The sequence below is a fragment of the Bacillus rossius genome (assembly GCF_032445375.1).
Source record: "Bacillus rossius redtenbacheri isolate Brsri chromosome 4 unlocalized genomic scaffold, Brsri_v3 Brsri_v3_scf4_2, whole genome shotgun sequence".
Taxonomy (NCBI): Eukaryota; Metazoa; Arthropoda; class Insecta; order Phasmatodea; family Bacillidae; genus Bacillus; species Bacillus rossius.
Genome location: NW_026962011.1, coordinates 20,613,811 through 20,632,196, shown reverse-complemented (window position 1 = coordinate 20,632,196; position 18,386 = coordinate 20,613,811). Strand labels below are relative to the sequence as shown.

General features: G+C 33.8%; 2 protein-coding genes across 4 annotated transcripts in view; one reads left to right on the top strand and one right to left on the bottom strand.

Moving 5' to 3' along the window:
- Window positions 1-6,543, top strand: part of LOC134541880 (structural maintenance of chromosomes protein 6) — a 65,122-nt gene extending 58,579 nt beyond the window's left edge. For all 3 annotated transcript variants that reach the window (XM_063385594.1, XM_063385590.1, XM_063385589.1), the window contains one exon: window positions 6,004-6,543. In XM_063385594.1, the coding sequence (XP_063241664.1) occupies window positions 6,004-6,013 (10 nt within the window). In that variant the 3' untranslated portion in view covers window positions 6,014-6,543. The remainder of the gene's footprint in view (window positions 1-6,003) is intronic.
- LOC134541881 (2-amino-3-ketobutyrate coenzyme A ligase, mitochondrial) lies at window positions 240-18,314 on the bottom strand. The gene is made up of 8 exons (XM_063385596.1): window positions 17,847-18,314; window positions 14,885-15,090; window positions 13,272-13,373; window positions 12,794-13,001; window positions 9,122-9,305; window positions 6,040-6,232; window positions 3,725-3,902; window positions 240-1,525 (listed from the first exon to the last, which is right to left on the bottom strand). Exons 1-8 carry the CDS (start codon window positions 17,866-17,868, stop codon window positions 1,368-1,370), a joined length of 1,251 nt encoding a protein of 416 aa, XP_063241666.1. The 5' UTR covers window positions 17,869-18,314; the 3' UTR covers window positions 240-1,367.
- Window positions 18,315-18,386: the final 72 nt, after the last annotated feature.

Sequence of the window (18,386 nt, the reverse complement as noted above, 5' to 3'; positions counted from 1 at the left end):
TATGGAAAAAATACAGCATATAAATTTTACCTATTTTGGTGAAGTAAGTATTACAAAACATCTTTTATAAAAAAAAAAATCTCCTATTCTAAAAATTAAATTGGACTAAAATTAAAATCATAAAATCTTGTCTCTATTCATAGGAACTCTTAATTAACAGATAGAAGCCCCCACTAAAGTGTAAGTAAAGAAACCTGACTCAACTCTTGTTGATAATATGCCAATAAATTTGTACGTCATTCTTAGTTAACTGTATTTATTTGAGCCAAAGTCAACCAACCATTGGCTGGAAAAATTTCAATACAATGATGCAGTTTTGTGCAGTTTGTCAAATTTTTAAATGTGAAAATTTTAAACTCTTTGTGTAAATATTATGTATATGTATTTTATTAGTTGTGCATATAATCTTTTCTTGGGTCTTGTTTTATTGTTGATACCTTTGCAATCAAAATTACAAAATCTGCCATTTGCATTTTAAATGTTAAATTATTGTGTATAGATTTGTTGAACTGTGTGGTTTTACATTTATGTGGATTTATATAGATGAAGCCAGTGTACACTTAGTAGTTCAAATAGTACATTTTGAAAAACAAAGTTTAACATTTTTTTTTCATGACATGAACAAATGTTATTTGTGTGAAATAAAATGCTGTGAAAGTGTAAATTCAATAAACAAATGATTTTTTGTTTAGACTTTCCTTTTTCTGAAAAAGGACTTTAGTTGAATTGAAATTAAAAACTAATCTAACCCTACCATACAATATCTAACTAATAATAATACAAGACAAAAGTTATTTCTCTAGTACTAAATTTAAATATTGTGACATACATAGTAACTAACTTTACACCTGAGAAAAGAATTTACACAAAAAATTTACTGTAACATAAAACTTTCAGAGCTTCGAAGTATGGACAAGTTTCTCTCTTTAGAGAAATAATAATAATAAAATGTAAAGAAAATTAAACTAAAAATATTTAAATTGTGAAATGAAAATTACTTCTGTACATAGTAAAAAATACTGGAAAGATATGTGTTTTTTTCAGTAACAGCAATAATAATTAATTACAACCTTTGATAAATTTATTCAATAAGATTTTAGTTAGTTCATGAAAATGTTTTTAGATGTAAAAGTGTAAAATCTTTCAACTCTAATCACATATTTTATAAAAGATTTAAAATTGTACGTACATACTTAGTAGTACTACATATGAAATCATTACAATTTTTACTAATGGAAAAAAAAAATTGTACTAGTCTATGAATACAGTATAACTAAAAAGACGTTGATGTTCAATAAAATTTTTCTATTATTTTGGAATACTGACACCGTACTTGCACTCATGTAGGATTTGATATAATTTGGTTATTAATCAACCACATTTAGCTGTTGACCTATTTCAACAAATGCAGAAACAGCTTTGTCTATGTCTTCTTTAGAATGAGCTGCTGAAAGTTGAACCCGGATCCTGGCTTTACCCTCTGGAACAACTGGGTAGCTGAACCCTATCACATATATTCCTTTCTCTGAAAAAACAACAGATAAATATAGTCATTTAAAATACCTACTTATCTATATATGTAAGTGTGTTACTCTTTTATATAGCACACAAGAATTTTAGAATCATGAGAAAGAAGTATTTAGAGAAGTTTTTTTCTCTCACTGCACTTATTTTAGTTTTTTTTTTTTTTAAATTATCAGTATGTGTCTGGTGAGAGTTTGCTGGTGTGGGTGGGGGGATAGTAAGTACTTTCCTCAGCAAGCTGTCACTACCTCTAATATTTTATTTAATGAGTGCATTACTAAGTCCTCTTAGAACAGTACATAAGTGAAAATGTGGTTGTTGAAATTGAATTATAAGTTATTAAATTACAATAAATGTCTGAATTTTAAATATTTCAACTAGTTACATGGCCTTTTTTGACAGAGTTAAAAAAAAAAAAAAAAAAAAAGGGTTTGTATAGTTAAGTATGCACATAAGTAATTATACTTATTTAGCATAATAAAAAACTAGCTTTAATTTTGCATGCAAATAATTAACAGAAATAAATTAATAAAAGGACTGGAGTTATATAAAAATGGTCGGTAAAGAATAAAATCAAACAAATAAAAAATTTAAATATTAATATAAACACATGCACATGTATAAAATTTATTATTTATTTTAGTAAAATAATAAAGATGAATTTCCTTTAATGTAATAATTTTTTATTTATAATGCAAATAAATTATTAATACAGGATCATAACCTCATTAATATAAGTACACTTGAAAAAGTTTATAAACACAATTTCTATCACTAATATTCACAATAAATAAATGTTTTTAATGATATGAACCAGTTTTCAATATCAGTTACTAAAGTATAAGATTTAAAGCACATATAATTTTTATTTTTATGTAGCCTTTTTTAATCCCGTGAAAATGTTGCATGGTGCGTGTGCATTATAAAAATTCACTAATTTTTTATAAAATGTCTAAAGAAGTACATATACTGTATTTACTCAATGATGTGTCGTTTGTTTGTATGGGTCACATCCATAATTTTGGGCAAAGAAACAAAACTTTTTCACTATAAGAGTCACCCTGGAATATGAGACGCACCATAAATCTGTCTCATGTAGAATGCAAGTGAAGTCTTTATGGTCCATGTCTCAGCTTATTGCCACATGGCATCCTTCCCCTCTCATATTTTATGGCATTTCTCTCTCCCCCCCCCCCCCAACTCACCCTCCTCCTTGCATTATATAACAAAAAAATACAAAGGAAAAGAAATTCCCTTCCCCTGTCTATTTTTTTTTTTACCCAGCCTCCCCCAAAAGAGAAAAGACCACCATTCTTCAATAATAACAAGCACTCTCTTTACAGCAGTTTTATGCATGCGCACTCCTCTACCCCTTCGCTTTCCTCTCTGGCTGGTTTATGTTTAGATTCTCCCCCTTGCTAAGCGCCAGCCCTACAGGCACTCCTGAGCTATTGAAACTAAACAATTTATATTTACTCGTGACATATTTATTAAAAACCAACACAGGCTAGTTATTTAAGCACATAGTCAGCCACAACAGTGCAATGTTAATTTTTTTTTTACCCAAAATGGAAAATTTGCATATTGATAGCAGTACATTTATTAAACAAAAAAAAAAAATTATGTAAGATCTGTGACCCATACGCGGGTAAATAGGATAACTTCAAAAACAAAAAAAAAAAAATTAACTGATTACGTGATTAGCAAGCAGTCTTTTCTTAGTGATGCTTGCAACTACTAGTCTTTCAGTGGCAGTATTATATTGTATCAGGCTTCTGTAAGTGCTAGTAAATTGGCTTCTCCTTGTAACTTTAGCAGCGGTGACACGTTTACTACTTCAAAAAAATTAATAATATCCCCATAAAATTAGAACTGTATCAGCTTTGCAGCAAAAATATGACTGATTGCAAACTGTCTACATCATGTCTTTTCTTCCAGACAATCAAGGGTTTTAGGCTTTTAAAGGGTGTCATAATTTGATTGATAAAAAATGGTGTATTGCTTTTAAAACATAAAGGAAAACTGGTCTGTATGAACAAAATAAAAAGTTATAGATAATAAATAATCATCTTGTTGTATTCTTTAATTTCACTTCAGATTTCTCATATTTTATGGAATCAAAATGGGAGCACATTGACTTCTAATGTCTTTAGACTCAAGGAATCTAAGCATGCTTAGGTGTTAAAAACGCTTAACTCACCAAGCATTTTGTCAGCAAAGACATTGGCAAGTCTAGCATCCCCCAGCATGACCGGACAGATGGGGTGGTTTTCCCCCGCCACGGTGAAGCCGGCCTGGCTCATCTTTTGTCTGAAGTGGGAAGTGTTGGCTCTCACACGCTCAAACAGCTCCGAGCTGCTCATCAAGATGTTCAGGGCCTGGAGGAATTCAAAGGAAATTAACAATGCTAAACCAATGTTTTGATCAGTGTCTGTGCTGAGGGACTGACTGTTAATGTAAGCTCTTATTCTAGTTATCTTTATCTTGGTGAAGCAAACATGGATTAAAATTATTGCTGTAAACTATGAATTATGTTTATTTATTTGAGCTTAACCATGAGACCATATACCTGATATTCATAAAAATATAGCACAAATAAAAAACCTAGTAATAATGAGAACATTTAACACTTGCTAATTGTTACACATTAGGTAGTTTGGCAATAAATTACTATTTTTTTTTTTTTTTTTAGCTGGAATTGAATACAAAGATGAAATTATTCTCTAATACAAATATAGAATTGAAATTGTACAAATGAGGATTAAGAATTACACTTAATTTTTTCACAACCTGTAACACATATATAGGAAAAGAAAAAGTGAATGTGTAGTGGCTTCTGGTAAATTATGCAAATTATACAAATAAAGAAATAATACTAAAGTGAAAGGTTGGTTAGGTTTTCAGCAACAATAATTAAACAAAAAAAATTTGTTAAAATATTTTAAGTTTGAAAGAAAAATATTATGGTTTTATATGCAGTGAACCTAACCGTCCTAACCAACCAACATTTCAGTTCCTATTTGCATTCTTTTCCAGAACCTGTTACTCTACGTGTTGATACAAAAAATTTTTTGTGAACCGCAAAATACCATGAATTCTAATCCATTTCATGAAAAATATGAATTTCTTTTAATGCAGTGTTTCCAAAAGCGATGAGAACCACAAACGAACAATTCTGAAGCTCTCTGAAGTTTGCATATTGCTTATGAAAAAACACCATATTGCAAGGATTTATGTATTTTACGGTCATAGAGAATTTTAAATAATGCTAACCTAACCAACCTTTCATTTTAGTTATGATAATCTTATCTGCCCTACCCTCCTGGAAAAAAATAAAGAACTACACTGACCTAACATAACCTTTTACTTCCATAAACTTAGGAACTGTTTGGGTTGTGGTTGTGGCTTACATCCCTGTGAACTATGTGCTATCCTTCTTTTAATGGCCATTGCAATGGGGGGTCCGTGTTTTGTTGTGTTGTAGTCCATGGTTGTTGACATTTATTTATTTATTCTTTCCCAAAACTGGTACGTGTGACGAAATGAACACAAATATATTTTGTTGTCAAGTTTGAAATGTCACATATATTCCATATTTTGAATAGTTCACGCCAATTTCCCATTTCTGTTTAGCCAAACAGTAGTGAACTAAACTTTAAAAACTTGTTGCATGTTAACAATTTTACTTATTGTTCATGTTTTTGATTATGACAATAAATTATTATTCGTATTTGAAAATTTGAATATTCGTACAGGCCTATAGTTACACTTATACGTATATGGTTGTTACAGTAGGGTAGTCCACTCACTGATCCATCAATTATGGAGTATGCCAGTCACGTTCACATGTGTTTTTTTTTTTCAGCTCAATATCGAGCGCTAGTCAACTGCATATTGAGCCATAATAACTTAAGTCATGGGACTTGAGAATATTAGGTGGTGTTCAAAATTCAGGACTGTAGAAAGGTCATCATAATGATTATACTTAACATTCTTCTTGTAGCGCTTCACAGTACTTGCAGCTCTAGGGCTCTGAATACCTTTACCAAATAAAAATACTTTTATCAGCTTCATTAAATAATTGACCCTTAGGAATTTTTTTTTAAGAAATTAATTTACATCTATGCCATGTGGTTTTACACATTGGCCAGTCACACTCTTTTTCATTTTAATCCCAAAGAGTAAGAAATCAAAACTGTAGAATAAAATCCCAAGTTTGAAAAAAAAAAAAATTGCATTTTATGAACTGACCAACACCATTTTACGGGCTTCAATAAGAACTACTAGCAAATTCTAGAGAATTATAACAGCACTGGGACATCAGTTTATGTTACCAGAAAATGGAAACTAGATTAAACCACCATCTTTTTTTTTTTAGAAGTCTCCATCCACATTCTTAGAAATTATAGGCTGTTTATTGATTTCCCTAGCCTCAAGGAAAGTAATCATTTCATAATGTACTGTTTCATGTCGACAAAGTTACGTTTAAAGGGAGCGTAAGGAGCACAGACCAACCTCGATGCCAGCGGCCACTACGGGCGGGGGCAAGGCGTTTGAGAAGAGGTACGGACGCCCACGCTGCCTCAGGAACTGGACTAGTTCTGCGGGCCCCGTGGTGTAACCGCCCGACGCTCCGCCCAGAGCCTTCCCCAGGGTCGAGTTGATGATGTCCACTCGGCCCGTCATGTTGAAGAACTCCTCTGTGCCCCTTCAGCATCAACCGAAACAAAACATTGTGTGGACTGTAGCTACTGGTTACTGGGGTTTAACATCTCTACAACAAGGGCCTCAGATATGTTAGTTAACACACGACACAGGCCAGGGAGTATGGCGAAGAAATCACTCATGTCTAGAGACACGATGTTATGGTTTTATTTTTAGCCCAATTTCATTTTAAAAACATGATTTTAGTGTTTTTTTTTTTTTTCCATTTTTATAAACTCTGGTTTGTAATAATTATTTCTCAAAAATAGTGTAATGTTGGCACAGTGAATTATTACAATAAATAATTTGTAATAAGTTTGTCTAAAAACAGATTTTCTAACCATTAAAATTAAACTGGCAAGCATTTATAGTTTAAGAACTATTCAATAAGAAACACACAATGAAACAAAACAAGACATTTTTCTGATGTATGCACTTTGGTGCAAACTTTCTATGGAAATAATGATAGTTCACAATAATTTTTAATATGTTTAAGGGGTTGGAAAAGTTAGCATCTATTTATTATAAAATTAGCATATATTATGCTATAAATTAGCATTTATTATTGTGGCATTAGCATTTTTAATTCAACGTATTAAAAATTATATTTTGTATAAATAATTTTTTTTTGACTTTCTAGGCCAAAATCATAAAAAAAAAATTAAATGCTTATTTTCTTTTAAAAAAAAAAAACAATTGGTAGTGCATAATGCTAGCAAACATTAACTCACAGGTTTTATTAATAGAATAATACACAAATGAATTGGATTAAATAGGTGGGGCTTATATTTTGAAGTTACTTAGGATACACGTAACTTGGCTGCATAACAGACATGGCAATATCACGAATCATGCTGGTGATATTGTACAGAACAATTACCAGAAAATCACCACATGGTTCAATTGTAACATTTGAAAGAACAAGGAATTGTAGTACTGCTGTGGTTTAATCCACTCTTCCGCTAAAACTAAATGCAAGATTGTTAAGCCTGTTTGGTGTTCTTATTATTGGCCAACCACACACCTTTGTTTGTTAGGTGATAAAATCTATGACAAAGATTGTGGACATGTTGTGTTTGTGTACCTATTAACTGAAGTGCTGATAAGTCTTAAGTGATGGACATATATTAAAATAATATAATTAAACTTGTGGATGTGTCCTAGAATATAAGGTGAGTCAGGTCATTGAAAAAGTCTACAAAACCGGGTTGTTTCTTTGTGTGATAAATACATTTTGTACAAAATTTTTGATAACTATCAAAAAATATACAGCAGCTATGTGATTTTTTTTAAGGATGTTTCATTATTATTATTTTTTGGACAAATTACTGATATTTTTAATTAATGTAGCTGAATAAAGAAACATTTATTTAGAAAATGAGCTAAAATAGCATTTATGTTGGATATTAGCAAAATTAAAAAGTATCTGATGTGTAAATTAACAAAAAAAAATTAGCATTAATTGCTCGATGCTAATTTTTATGGCCCCTATAAGATACAGATACAATCTGAATAGTAAAAATAAATTGTTCAGTATTTATAGTTTAAAAATGATTGAACAAGACATACATGATGAAATAAATTAAATTTATTTTTCTTATCCGATTCAGTCTATTCGTCCACTGAAGTGGACAATTTATGTCTCAATGATATATAAGTTGAGCAAACCTAGAATGTGTGGGTTATGGTGTATCTAACTTCTAGTGGATATCATATTTTATGGCAATGAAATAAATAAATGTTTATTTTACTTTTATTAATTATCATAAAATAATTATACATAAACATTGTAATTATTACATAGTATTACTAAAAACACAAACAATTAAAAAAAAAAAAAAAAAAAAATAGTTTAGTTGCAATAAAAATTTTTTTTAAGGTATATTTTAAGAATTCACTAAGTGTTACCGAAAGGGTTAAATATGTCCTTTGGTACCATCTTCGTATCTAAATGATGACATTCCTTGAATTTCAAACATTAAATAATTCCTTTTTTCGTGATTTGAATTAATTTTTGGTTAAATGGTTAATTTCATTATTTAACTTGCATTTTGGTGTTATATTATACTATGTATTGACATGCTTTTCAGTGTTATTTTTGGTTTTATTGCAATTCACCATATATTCTTATCCCTACTCACAGCCTGTTCCGAGGAACCATCCCAGCATTTCCCTGAAATGATTCTGGGAAAACATGGAAAACCAAAACCAGTACAGACAAACCCAGACTACAACCCGAGTACTCTGGAATGCAGGTCCAGTGTCTTACCACTGTGCATGTGTCTTCTCCTTCTGCTGGCTTGTCATAAAACTAGCCCAATTGAAACCTTTGTTCAAAACTGGTGCCATTTACTCGCTATATCTCTTTTGTTTCCACTCAGTTTTGGTGTTGCGTATAGTCATGCAAAAGAAATGTCAATTTCTACAAATTCTAAAAAAAACTTAAATGATGGACAAACAAAGGTAAAGAAAACACAATCGAAGCCTTTCATGCTTAGCGCAGTTCCTTGGCAATGATTGAAAAATGTGAACAGTTTCATAATTTAGAGATGTTAGTTCTGCAAGAAAGAACCAAATGTACTATTCATACAGGCATACTTTTTACCTTCAAAATTTGTAACTTATACTGTAATAATATTATAGTAATGTAAAATTTGAATAGTGGTATAAAATGTTTGTAATATAGGTAATATAAATACTAAACAATACAAGCATATGGACTACAGGATGGAAAGATTGCATTATTATCGTAGTGTAACAACATATCTTAAATTACATATGTAAATCCATGTTGGTAATGAAAAAAAAAAGTTTAAGGAAAAATGTGCTTATATTTTTTCTGAAAAATGTCCTCAGAAAATTTTTTCTGCTGACATATCTGTATCAACATTACCTTCCAGTGTTGCCAAAGAAGCCAGTGGCGTGTGCTTCGTCGATGAACATGAGGGCACCGTACTTATCGGCCAGCTTGCGTATGTCTGGCAGCGGGGCGACGTTGCCGTCCATGGAGAAGACACCGTCCGTCACGACCACCTTCATCCGACAGCCGTCCGCTTCTCGGAGTCTTAGTTCCAAGTCTGCTCAAATAAAAAAAAAAAAAAAAAAAAAAAGAGAAAGTTTGTAAGAAAACCCTTAAAACTATGCACAGAAAACTGATCTGGGAGCTGTTTTCTTTAGCAGGAAATGTATGAAATACATGTACCGTAAAACGGGGTGAATAGCAACAATTTTAAACTTTGTAATCTCAAAGTTCATTGGTATATAATGATGTTGCCAACATATATATTTTTTATAGTCTTATCTTGGGTGGTAGTTTCTAAATCTATAATGTATATGCGGCAATTAAAATTATTAGTATTATAAATTAATAAATTTTTTGCTGTTGCAATTCACCTCCCGAATGGGGTGAATTGCAACAACAGTGTTTTTGTTATGAATGTTGCTAGTAAGACATCTGGAAGGGTGAAATGCAACAGTACATTCATGAATAGATTTTTATTAAATTATTTTCAAGTCATTACCATCATTAAAACTTAAGAGAATTAAAAAAAAAAGCAAAACATTAGGGCCTAATTTACACAAGTTAACATATTATTTCAAAATAAATGCGCATTGCACTTGTTTACATTTATATATAGCTGCAAATTTTGTGATCTAAATTAACACAGATTTCAAGCCACATCTTATTGATTCCACTTTTCTGATGATGTTGAAAATTTCAACACTCCTCTTCTTAAGACAGAAGGAGGTTTCACTCTGCCTATAATTTGAGAAAAAGAAAATGCACAAATATCTAAGACTAGAGGGTACACAAAAAGACCACCACCAATGAGATCTTTAGAATGAACTTTTTTCTCTCTCAAAAAACTCCCCTGAAACATGCCATCTTTTTGTTCTGGTGATTTTTGCACCACACCAATATAAAACTGGCTAAGAAATTGTACTAGCAACCAGTCTCCTTCTTTCACACAATCAATCTGTACACTAGAAACATTTTTAAATGTCTTGCCATTTCGCATCACGTGAGGTTGTGCCAATGTCTCTAGGGATGTGGATGGTGACTCCGATATCAACTCTTCTATTCTATCAGTGATTGGTTCTGATATATCACGCACAACACACTCCTCGGGATCATCAGTTTCTTCCGAATCACCACAAAAATCCATTCCTTTGACACTTCGACCTGGCACGACTTGAACTTTTTTCCTTTGTTGACGTTGTTTTGGTAGGTCATTGTACCGCATTGACTGCAATATGTTTACTACAACGTCATCAACAACAGCACCATTGGTTTCTCTAGAATGTAGACTGTGGTTAGGCAAACGAGAAAGAACTGCCTCAGCATCTATCGGAATAATTCCACATTTCCTGAAGCCTGATACTACATTCTTCTTCTGGTTAGGTTCGATCTTGGACATCAGTGTTTTCAACAGATGTGGAAAAGTGGTTTTTGGAACTGATGATTCCTTCCTACCTGGACCTTTTTTCCATTCTGTTAGTATTGTACGCCAAGCCATCTTCAGTGGTCTAAAACATGCCACATCTAAAGGTTGTGTCAAGTGAGTTGAATTGGCTGGAAGAAAGACAAATGAAATATCATGTTCGGTACATTTCTGAATGGTGTCAAGAGAGAGATGTGATGACAAATTGTCCCCTATTAGGACTTTTTTCCCAGGTCCTAATTTGTTACAATATTTTATTGCAATTTCCGACACCCAATCCTCAAAGCAAGAGGCATCAAACCAGCCAGAGATGGTTCTGTTGTAACGTGCTCCTTTTGGTCCACCTACTGTCCAAGACTCATATAAATGTTGTGCCTTGTAAACAACATAGGGTGGTAGGCCATCACCATTACCTGCTGCTGCAAACATGACAGATGTTGCAGATTTGCTGTGATTGACAACACGTTCTGGATATTTAATTCCTCGTTTTGCGATGATTTTCTTTCTACCAGGGTCATCTTGTAGGTTAGATTCATCATAATTTATGATGTGGGATGGTGGAACATCACATAGTGATATATCAAGATGGGAAAAATACAGCTTCAATTCATCATAGGAAACGCCTGCCCTGCTGCGTTTGATGTTCTGACACATGCGCTCTGAAAGTCTACCCTTATGTCGTTTCAAAAATAACCTAGCAAATTCTTTCCCAGGCATGTTGTTTGCAAACTTGCTCACACGACGACCACTTTTGTCTAAATAATGTTTTACTATCATTCGTAAATCATAGCCATCCATTGGATAACCCCACTCGCTCACCTGTACTAACCTGTCGACAATAAGGGTCTCCACTTCAGGAGGTAAAACCTGTTGTCCTCCAATCTGTCGTATTGTCTCACCTTTTTTCTTCTTTTTTATGAATCGCGAAAGCACTGTATGGTCAAGGTTGTATTTCAAAGCAGCTTTCCTGACACTGCATACTAGGCCTTTTTCAATGTCACTCATTGCACATTGCAACACTTCCTGTGAATGTTTTCTATATTGTCTGCTGCATGAATCACGAATATAAACGCGCGGCATTTTAACAATAATTACACTAGAGAAACGAGTTACACTGATTTACTATTGTTATGATGTCAATACACATCAAATTACTAACATTGTATACCCTGTGACATAACCTCTAGCCAAACACACACAACAAACAGCTGTTGCAATTCACCCCACTTTTAGACAGCTTGATTAACTTTACAGAAAAAAATTCTCAACTATTTAAATAGCCTCCAACGTTGTTTCCCTAAGTTAAATATCATGACAAGATACCACTAAGAATAATTTTTTACCATTGAATATATAACTTAACACGAGGAATATATTTTTCTAGATAAAGTTATTTCCTCTTTGAAAAGTAATATATTTTTACTTATTTATTCTGTTAATGCCACGCCAAGGAATATTCGGGTGCCATATTGGAAATTATTTTTTTAGGTACCCTGTTTTATGTATATTATGAAAATGAATTCGAGAAACCACATAAGATATATGTTTTTTCGTCATGAAGGATATTATTACACTCCGATGTTTTGTTGCAATTCACACTCCTGTTGCAATTCACCCCGTTTTACGGTATAGAACCTAAACGGTGAAATATCGTTTACTGAGATGTGTACCGGTATGTTTTTGGAAGGTGCAGATATTTTTTTTAAATCTTACTAATGATATTGCATTATGCTAGCGAATTAAGTGCATGGTTTACTTATGACATTACTTTAAATAAACCTATAAATATATGCAATATTTATGCTGCTAAAAAAGGCTAACATTAAAAATTGAAGAAACAATTACCAAAACTGAGTATTTATTATTTTTTCTCATACAATATTTGAATATTTTTTTAAGTAGTCCTAAATGGAATAGGTCTTCTTACTTATTTTAATTTAATTATTTTACATAAATTCTAAATCACAATAATAAACAATTATAAATAAACACATAATCATATTAAAAGTTTTCACTTACAAAATATGTATGACAGCTACAATAGACAAACAGCCCTTTTGAGACAATATTTTAATGCAAAAGTTTAATGAAGTATAGGTATGTTTACTGAAGCATAGCTGTACCTGTCATATCTCGATGCTTGTAACGAAGTTTCTTTCCTTTGCACAATCTAATACCGTCAATAATTGAAGCATGGTTCAGCTCATCTGATATGACTGCATCTTCTTTAGTGATTAGAGCTTCGAACAAGCCAGCATTTGCATCAAAACAGCTTGGATATAAGATTGCATCTTCACGATTATGAAATTTAGCAATTTTTTGTTCAAGTTCCTGAAAAGTAAATTTCCTTAACAGATCTCAGGTATGGCTAGGAATAATATTGAGCAAATAGTTAGCTGTGTTTGAAACCATTTTTCATTTTTGAAATTTTGTAAATTAGAACTAGTGTGGTTAAAGATATCAATAACTTATAAAAATTTTAATGGTTTCAATTCAGTATCTGGATATGTCAATCATTGTGATACCAATGACCAAAGAAAATGAATATTTTGCTGATAGTTAAAAATCTGTGATAGAAAAAAATAACTTTTATAATCTGACCTTGTGAAGATTTTGTGTTCCGCAAATGAAGCGGACTGAACTTAACCCAGCACCGTACTTTCTGAGCGCTTCTTCAGCTGCTTTTATAATTCGTGGATGGCTCTGGAAAACATAATTTTTACTTCAACTCAACTTACATGACTAAATGTACAATAATAATCTATTAATATAATCTTTTATAGAGATCAAGCTACATTGTTTCTTTATCCCAAATTTTCTTAATATTAGCTAGGATGATTTATTTTGATATCTGCATGATATTTTAAAAATATTTTATTGTAGGTCTTGAAATTACATACCAGAGCATAAATCTAATTCATGCTAACCAAAAAATTTGTAGTCCATTGCTAGAGTTAGAAAACAGTTATCTATGTTGCTCTGTATCTGGGTTAGCTGGTAACACAAAATATAACTTTTCACAGTTCACAGGCAAGGTCTTTAATCTGGCATGTTGGGGACCACGCCCAAGTCATATTATCTAACTGCAATAGAGTTTTAATGAGAATACCAGATGTGAAATTGTGAAATGTAATTTTCTAGAAAAAAAAAAGAAATTATGTACTGAAATGAAAACTGACAGCGTTGACAAACTGGGAGAGAAAAAAAAAAAAAAAAGGCACAGTTTGGGCCAACCCTGTAGATTCTTCGTGAAAAAGTCGGGATAAAATCAGAAAATGTGTTTCGTAAGAATATGTAATTTAATTATCTCTTTAATACAATGGTTACATGATTTGAAGACATTTGGACTATCACTGGCCACTGTATGCCCAATGGACCAGCTATGCGCCTTATTTTTTTTCCATTTCCTTTTCAACACTGCTGTAGCTCTCACATTCACTTGGCACTAGACTTTTTAAGCTTTTTGAATTACTTTTGAAGAGAACTTTCCTCTGATTGCGTTTTCTATAATTCCGAGCATATTTACAAGTAATGTGAGACTATAATTATTTTGTAATTATCAATTTAATACTGATTTTCACTTATATTCTGGCGAATATTCTTATTGTCTCTTTTTGGATCCTAGCAGTGCTCCACAAGCTCTTCACAATGACACCCGAATCAATGTCCTAGCTAAATGCATTCCCATGCTACACCAATTTATAACTTGACCCAAAGTTGATTCATAACAATCACGGGCATGTGCCTATGCTGGTACCATGATGTCACAGGCAAAACAAATACTGCGAGACAAATCACGTACAGACATGATCTATCTGTTATGGGCTCAACCATTGTTGGCGGATCATTAGCGTCATAGTTATTAGTGATTCAAATCTGACCGTATTTTGTCACACAAGAAAATTCGACCAACCATCACTGAAATGGAAGTTATCACGTCAAAACGCAGGCACTGCTGTAGTGCGACCTGATGGTCCAGATTAACCGCCAGAATCCACCTGAAAACATTTGATTGCGACTGCGTTGAATCATAGAATGCTAAATTAAAAACCTTCCACATTAAATACAATATTTATTGTCAAAATCAAATTTCCACCCGTCAACAGAAAGATCTTACGAGCCGCCATCAGTGAAATGAAGTCGTGGTGTCAAGAAAACTCACTTGCAGGATAAGTTACATTTTTTAAAATTAAAACTTTTAAACCTGAACTTACTGACAGACCAAGGTAGTTGTTGGCACAAAAATTGAGCAGCTTTTTATGTGATCCTTGGACGTTTATGTCGACCCCTTGCATGGAAGTGATGACTCGCTCCTCTTTCCACGTCCCCGCTTCTCGTATCTTGCAGAGCTCCTGCGCCAGCACCTGTCGCAGGTGCGACTGTGCGTGCGTGTGGCGCCACTGGGACGCGAGCGGCCACCCTGCGTCACAGTCAAACAGTCACCTCTCGCTAACGACAACTAAGAACTGTGAATTTCTGACTTAACGACCTGCGTACAAACTGCAGGGGCATGGGGCATTGCCAGATAAATGAAGAATTTAGAATACGTACTACATTATACGTTTATTAATGAGTAGAGAAGTTGAAATTTTTACGAATGTAAAAATGGAGTGAAAAGGGGGGGGGGGGGGGGGTCAGTGTGAGTACATTAAGCGAGTTTGTGCGCAACAAATGAATTTGCAGGCAAGTTGCTGCAATGTTTATAAGGCTTTAACAATCTCTTTTAAATTTATGAAAAAAAAAAAAAAAAAATAGAAGCTTACTGATATTTAAAAACAGGTCAGTAAGAAATATTTATATCTGGTTAATTACTTGAATTATAAAGCTTAAATCTCTCGCACTATGCTTCACTTTCTACTTATTTTATTCTTAGACCATATTAAACTACATTGACCCTTGTGTATTTGTGCATAAAGTCTATTAAATATACTTTTCAAGGTTTACTTTAGAGTGAAATGCTTGAAATAAACTCCTCCCCAGCCCACCCCTCTGAGTACTTAGTGTACTAATTTTCAACATTAGCAACAAAAAAAAAAAATTTGAAAAAAAAAGTTGAAATTTGAAGAGAATCCCTTCTGAAACCATGCATTGCTTAGTACTGCTTTTAAACCAAAAACAACTTTTAAGCATAATGTCTACCTGCAATATCTCACAAACTGCTTCAAAACTACGCTATTGGTTTTAATGGCTAGGACTACCGATGATAAATGAGTTTACAATAGTTAAGTGCAGAATTTTCTCATGAGGATTTTTATCCATGTAAGTTTTTCAGTAAGCGCTTCTGATATAAATATTCAGATAACCATTGGATAACACATTTAACCAAGGAAAGAACTAGATCTAAATGGGACCCTGCACAAGTTGATGATCTGCCAAGTCTGAGGTGAATTCACAGGGTGGCCTGGGTCGGGTCGGTCTGAGAGAGGACTGTACGGTCCGTATAGCGTGCACTGGCCCGCTCAGGCCGGGCTGTGAATGTCGGTCCATCCGACCTGGCCTGTCAGGCGTGCGACGGACTTCTGCAGGCACACCCGGCCCACGCAGGGCTCTAGTGGCCACCAATCTGAGCGGAGAACATGGCCAAGGTTTCAGAGGGAGTGAGGGGAAGAGGTGGGTGCAGAAGAGACATTGTGTGTTGCCTGCACATGAGACGTACACACTTTTGAGAACTTGCCATTTACAAGCCTTGCGGCCAACTGGGAATGCGAAACCAGGACATTTTCTTTTAGATCCACATCAGTTACATAGTTAATCCTTTCAATGCACATTATGGGACCAATAAAATGTATTTATTTACTAATGCAATATAATGTTATGATTTAGATTATGTATTCATATTAGGTCTAAATTATACATTTAATATTATTCATATATATATATTTACTTAAATTTTATTATACAGTTAAAAAGTATATTTTTTATGTTGTAGTGACTACGCTAATCCTAGTTAAAAATTTATATTGGCAACTGTTATGTTGTGTAACAATGAGTATGATGAAATATATCTCACATGACGCTGTCCTGCCCTGGCCAGTCTTCGATGCCCAGGACCAGACTTGCCAGTAAGGAGGGAGAGCATGCCTGCACTGGAATGTGCACAAAGATAAATAATAAAACAGAACCAAATAGCACAGAGTAAACACCTGGATAGCAATTCCTTTTTGTTTATTTCTTACATCAAAGTTGGTTTTTAAATCAAGGGTTCGGTGACATTACTTATTGTCCCCAGCCGTGAAGGGGTGGTTCCATGTGTTTCTAACAGTCAGTCTGATCCGGACGGTGGCTAGGAGCGGACACTAGTCCCGGGAGGCCCTTCATTTTACTTACATCATTATTGATTGTTAGACTCTGTAGACCACGTGTTCATATCTTAAACCTCTTTTGCCAGTGTCCCTGAGATTCTTAGCCATTTCTATTGGGGACCTGTTTCCTCCCCCTATATGTACGTACACTCACGAAGCTGCATGAACCGCGAGAGATCCGTGTTTAGCATTGGCCTTCTCCGGACTACGTTTTTTGGTTAGTTAGCCTGATCACACATGTGGCAGTGATGTTTTGGACCAACCATGCCAAAGTGTAAATTTCCAGTTATTACATAGTGAACGATTGTATTGACACTTATCAGCGCTCTCTAGCTGCAATAAATAAACGACTTGGCACTTGGACAGATGTGAGTGTTATTCTATTGAAGTTAAGAATGGACGTAAATCCTAGGGGACCAAGGGGGCTCTGGAAATAAAAAGCCCCCAAGTGGGCCTGCATAACTGAAAATATCTTCCATGCTCTTGTGTAAGTTAACTAGTGACCCCTCCCTCTCCCTTTCCATAAAGGCTAGATCAGAAAAACATGGTGGATCAGTCAGGGTTTCTTCAGTCTCCCGCACACCAGCCACCTGGGCTGAATGTACTGCGACCTCGCTCCACCTACGCGGAACTGCTCAAAACTAGATGGCACTGGGAATACTACAAAACACCTCCAGTACCATTCAAGGTCGAAAACGTCCGTCACGTTTCGACCCGCTTTCTCTACTGTTCCCCAAAACGCCAACAATAACGTATTAATATATTTATTAATTTTATGCAGTTGCTTGTGCTTTTAATTTAGTTCTAATCATAAAATAAACAATCTTTAAGTGTGATTTCAATAAAGGTTACAGTAGGCAAGATTATTTATTACCTTTGGTGTGAAAAATATTCATTGTTGTAATTCAGAAATTCTTTATAATCATGCCTTAATTATCAGTTAAATAAAACAATTCATTTTTAAAATAAGATTACTCCCATAACAAACAACGGCGTCAACACAAGAGTGAAAATAAAGCACTTTCCTTTTTTATTGCAAGTCAACCGGTTCCAGGTAGGCATTTATTCAATTGCCGCCAATTCACTTTTTTTTGTTCGCCAGCAATAGTGCGCATGCTCAAGAAACGCAGCATCACAAACCACCATCTGCGCAAGCTTTTCGCTTAGCCTTGACGGTACCAACAAAAACAGAAATGATAATTATATCTCATATAAAGCTCATCATCCCAGAATATGAGTGGAGCGATTAAACGCGCAAGCCAGTTTTATGGTTCCTTTTGTTAAAAATAGAAAATAATTCAATGTTTAGTAATTATGTCCACACAATCTCAGGTACGAGTATGCGCTGCTGCATTTATAGGTTTTTAGTAGAGGGGAATAATTTCCTGCATGTGCAAACTACTAAAACTAAATA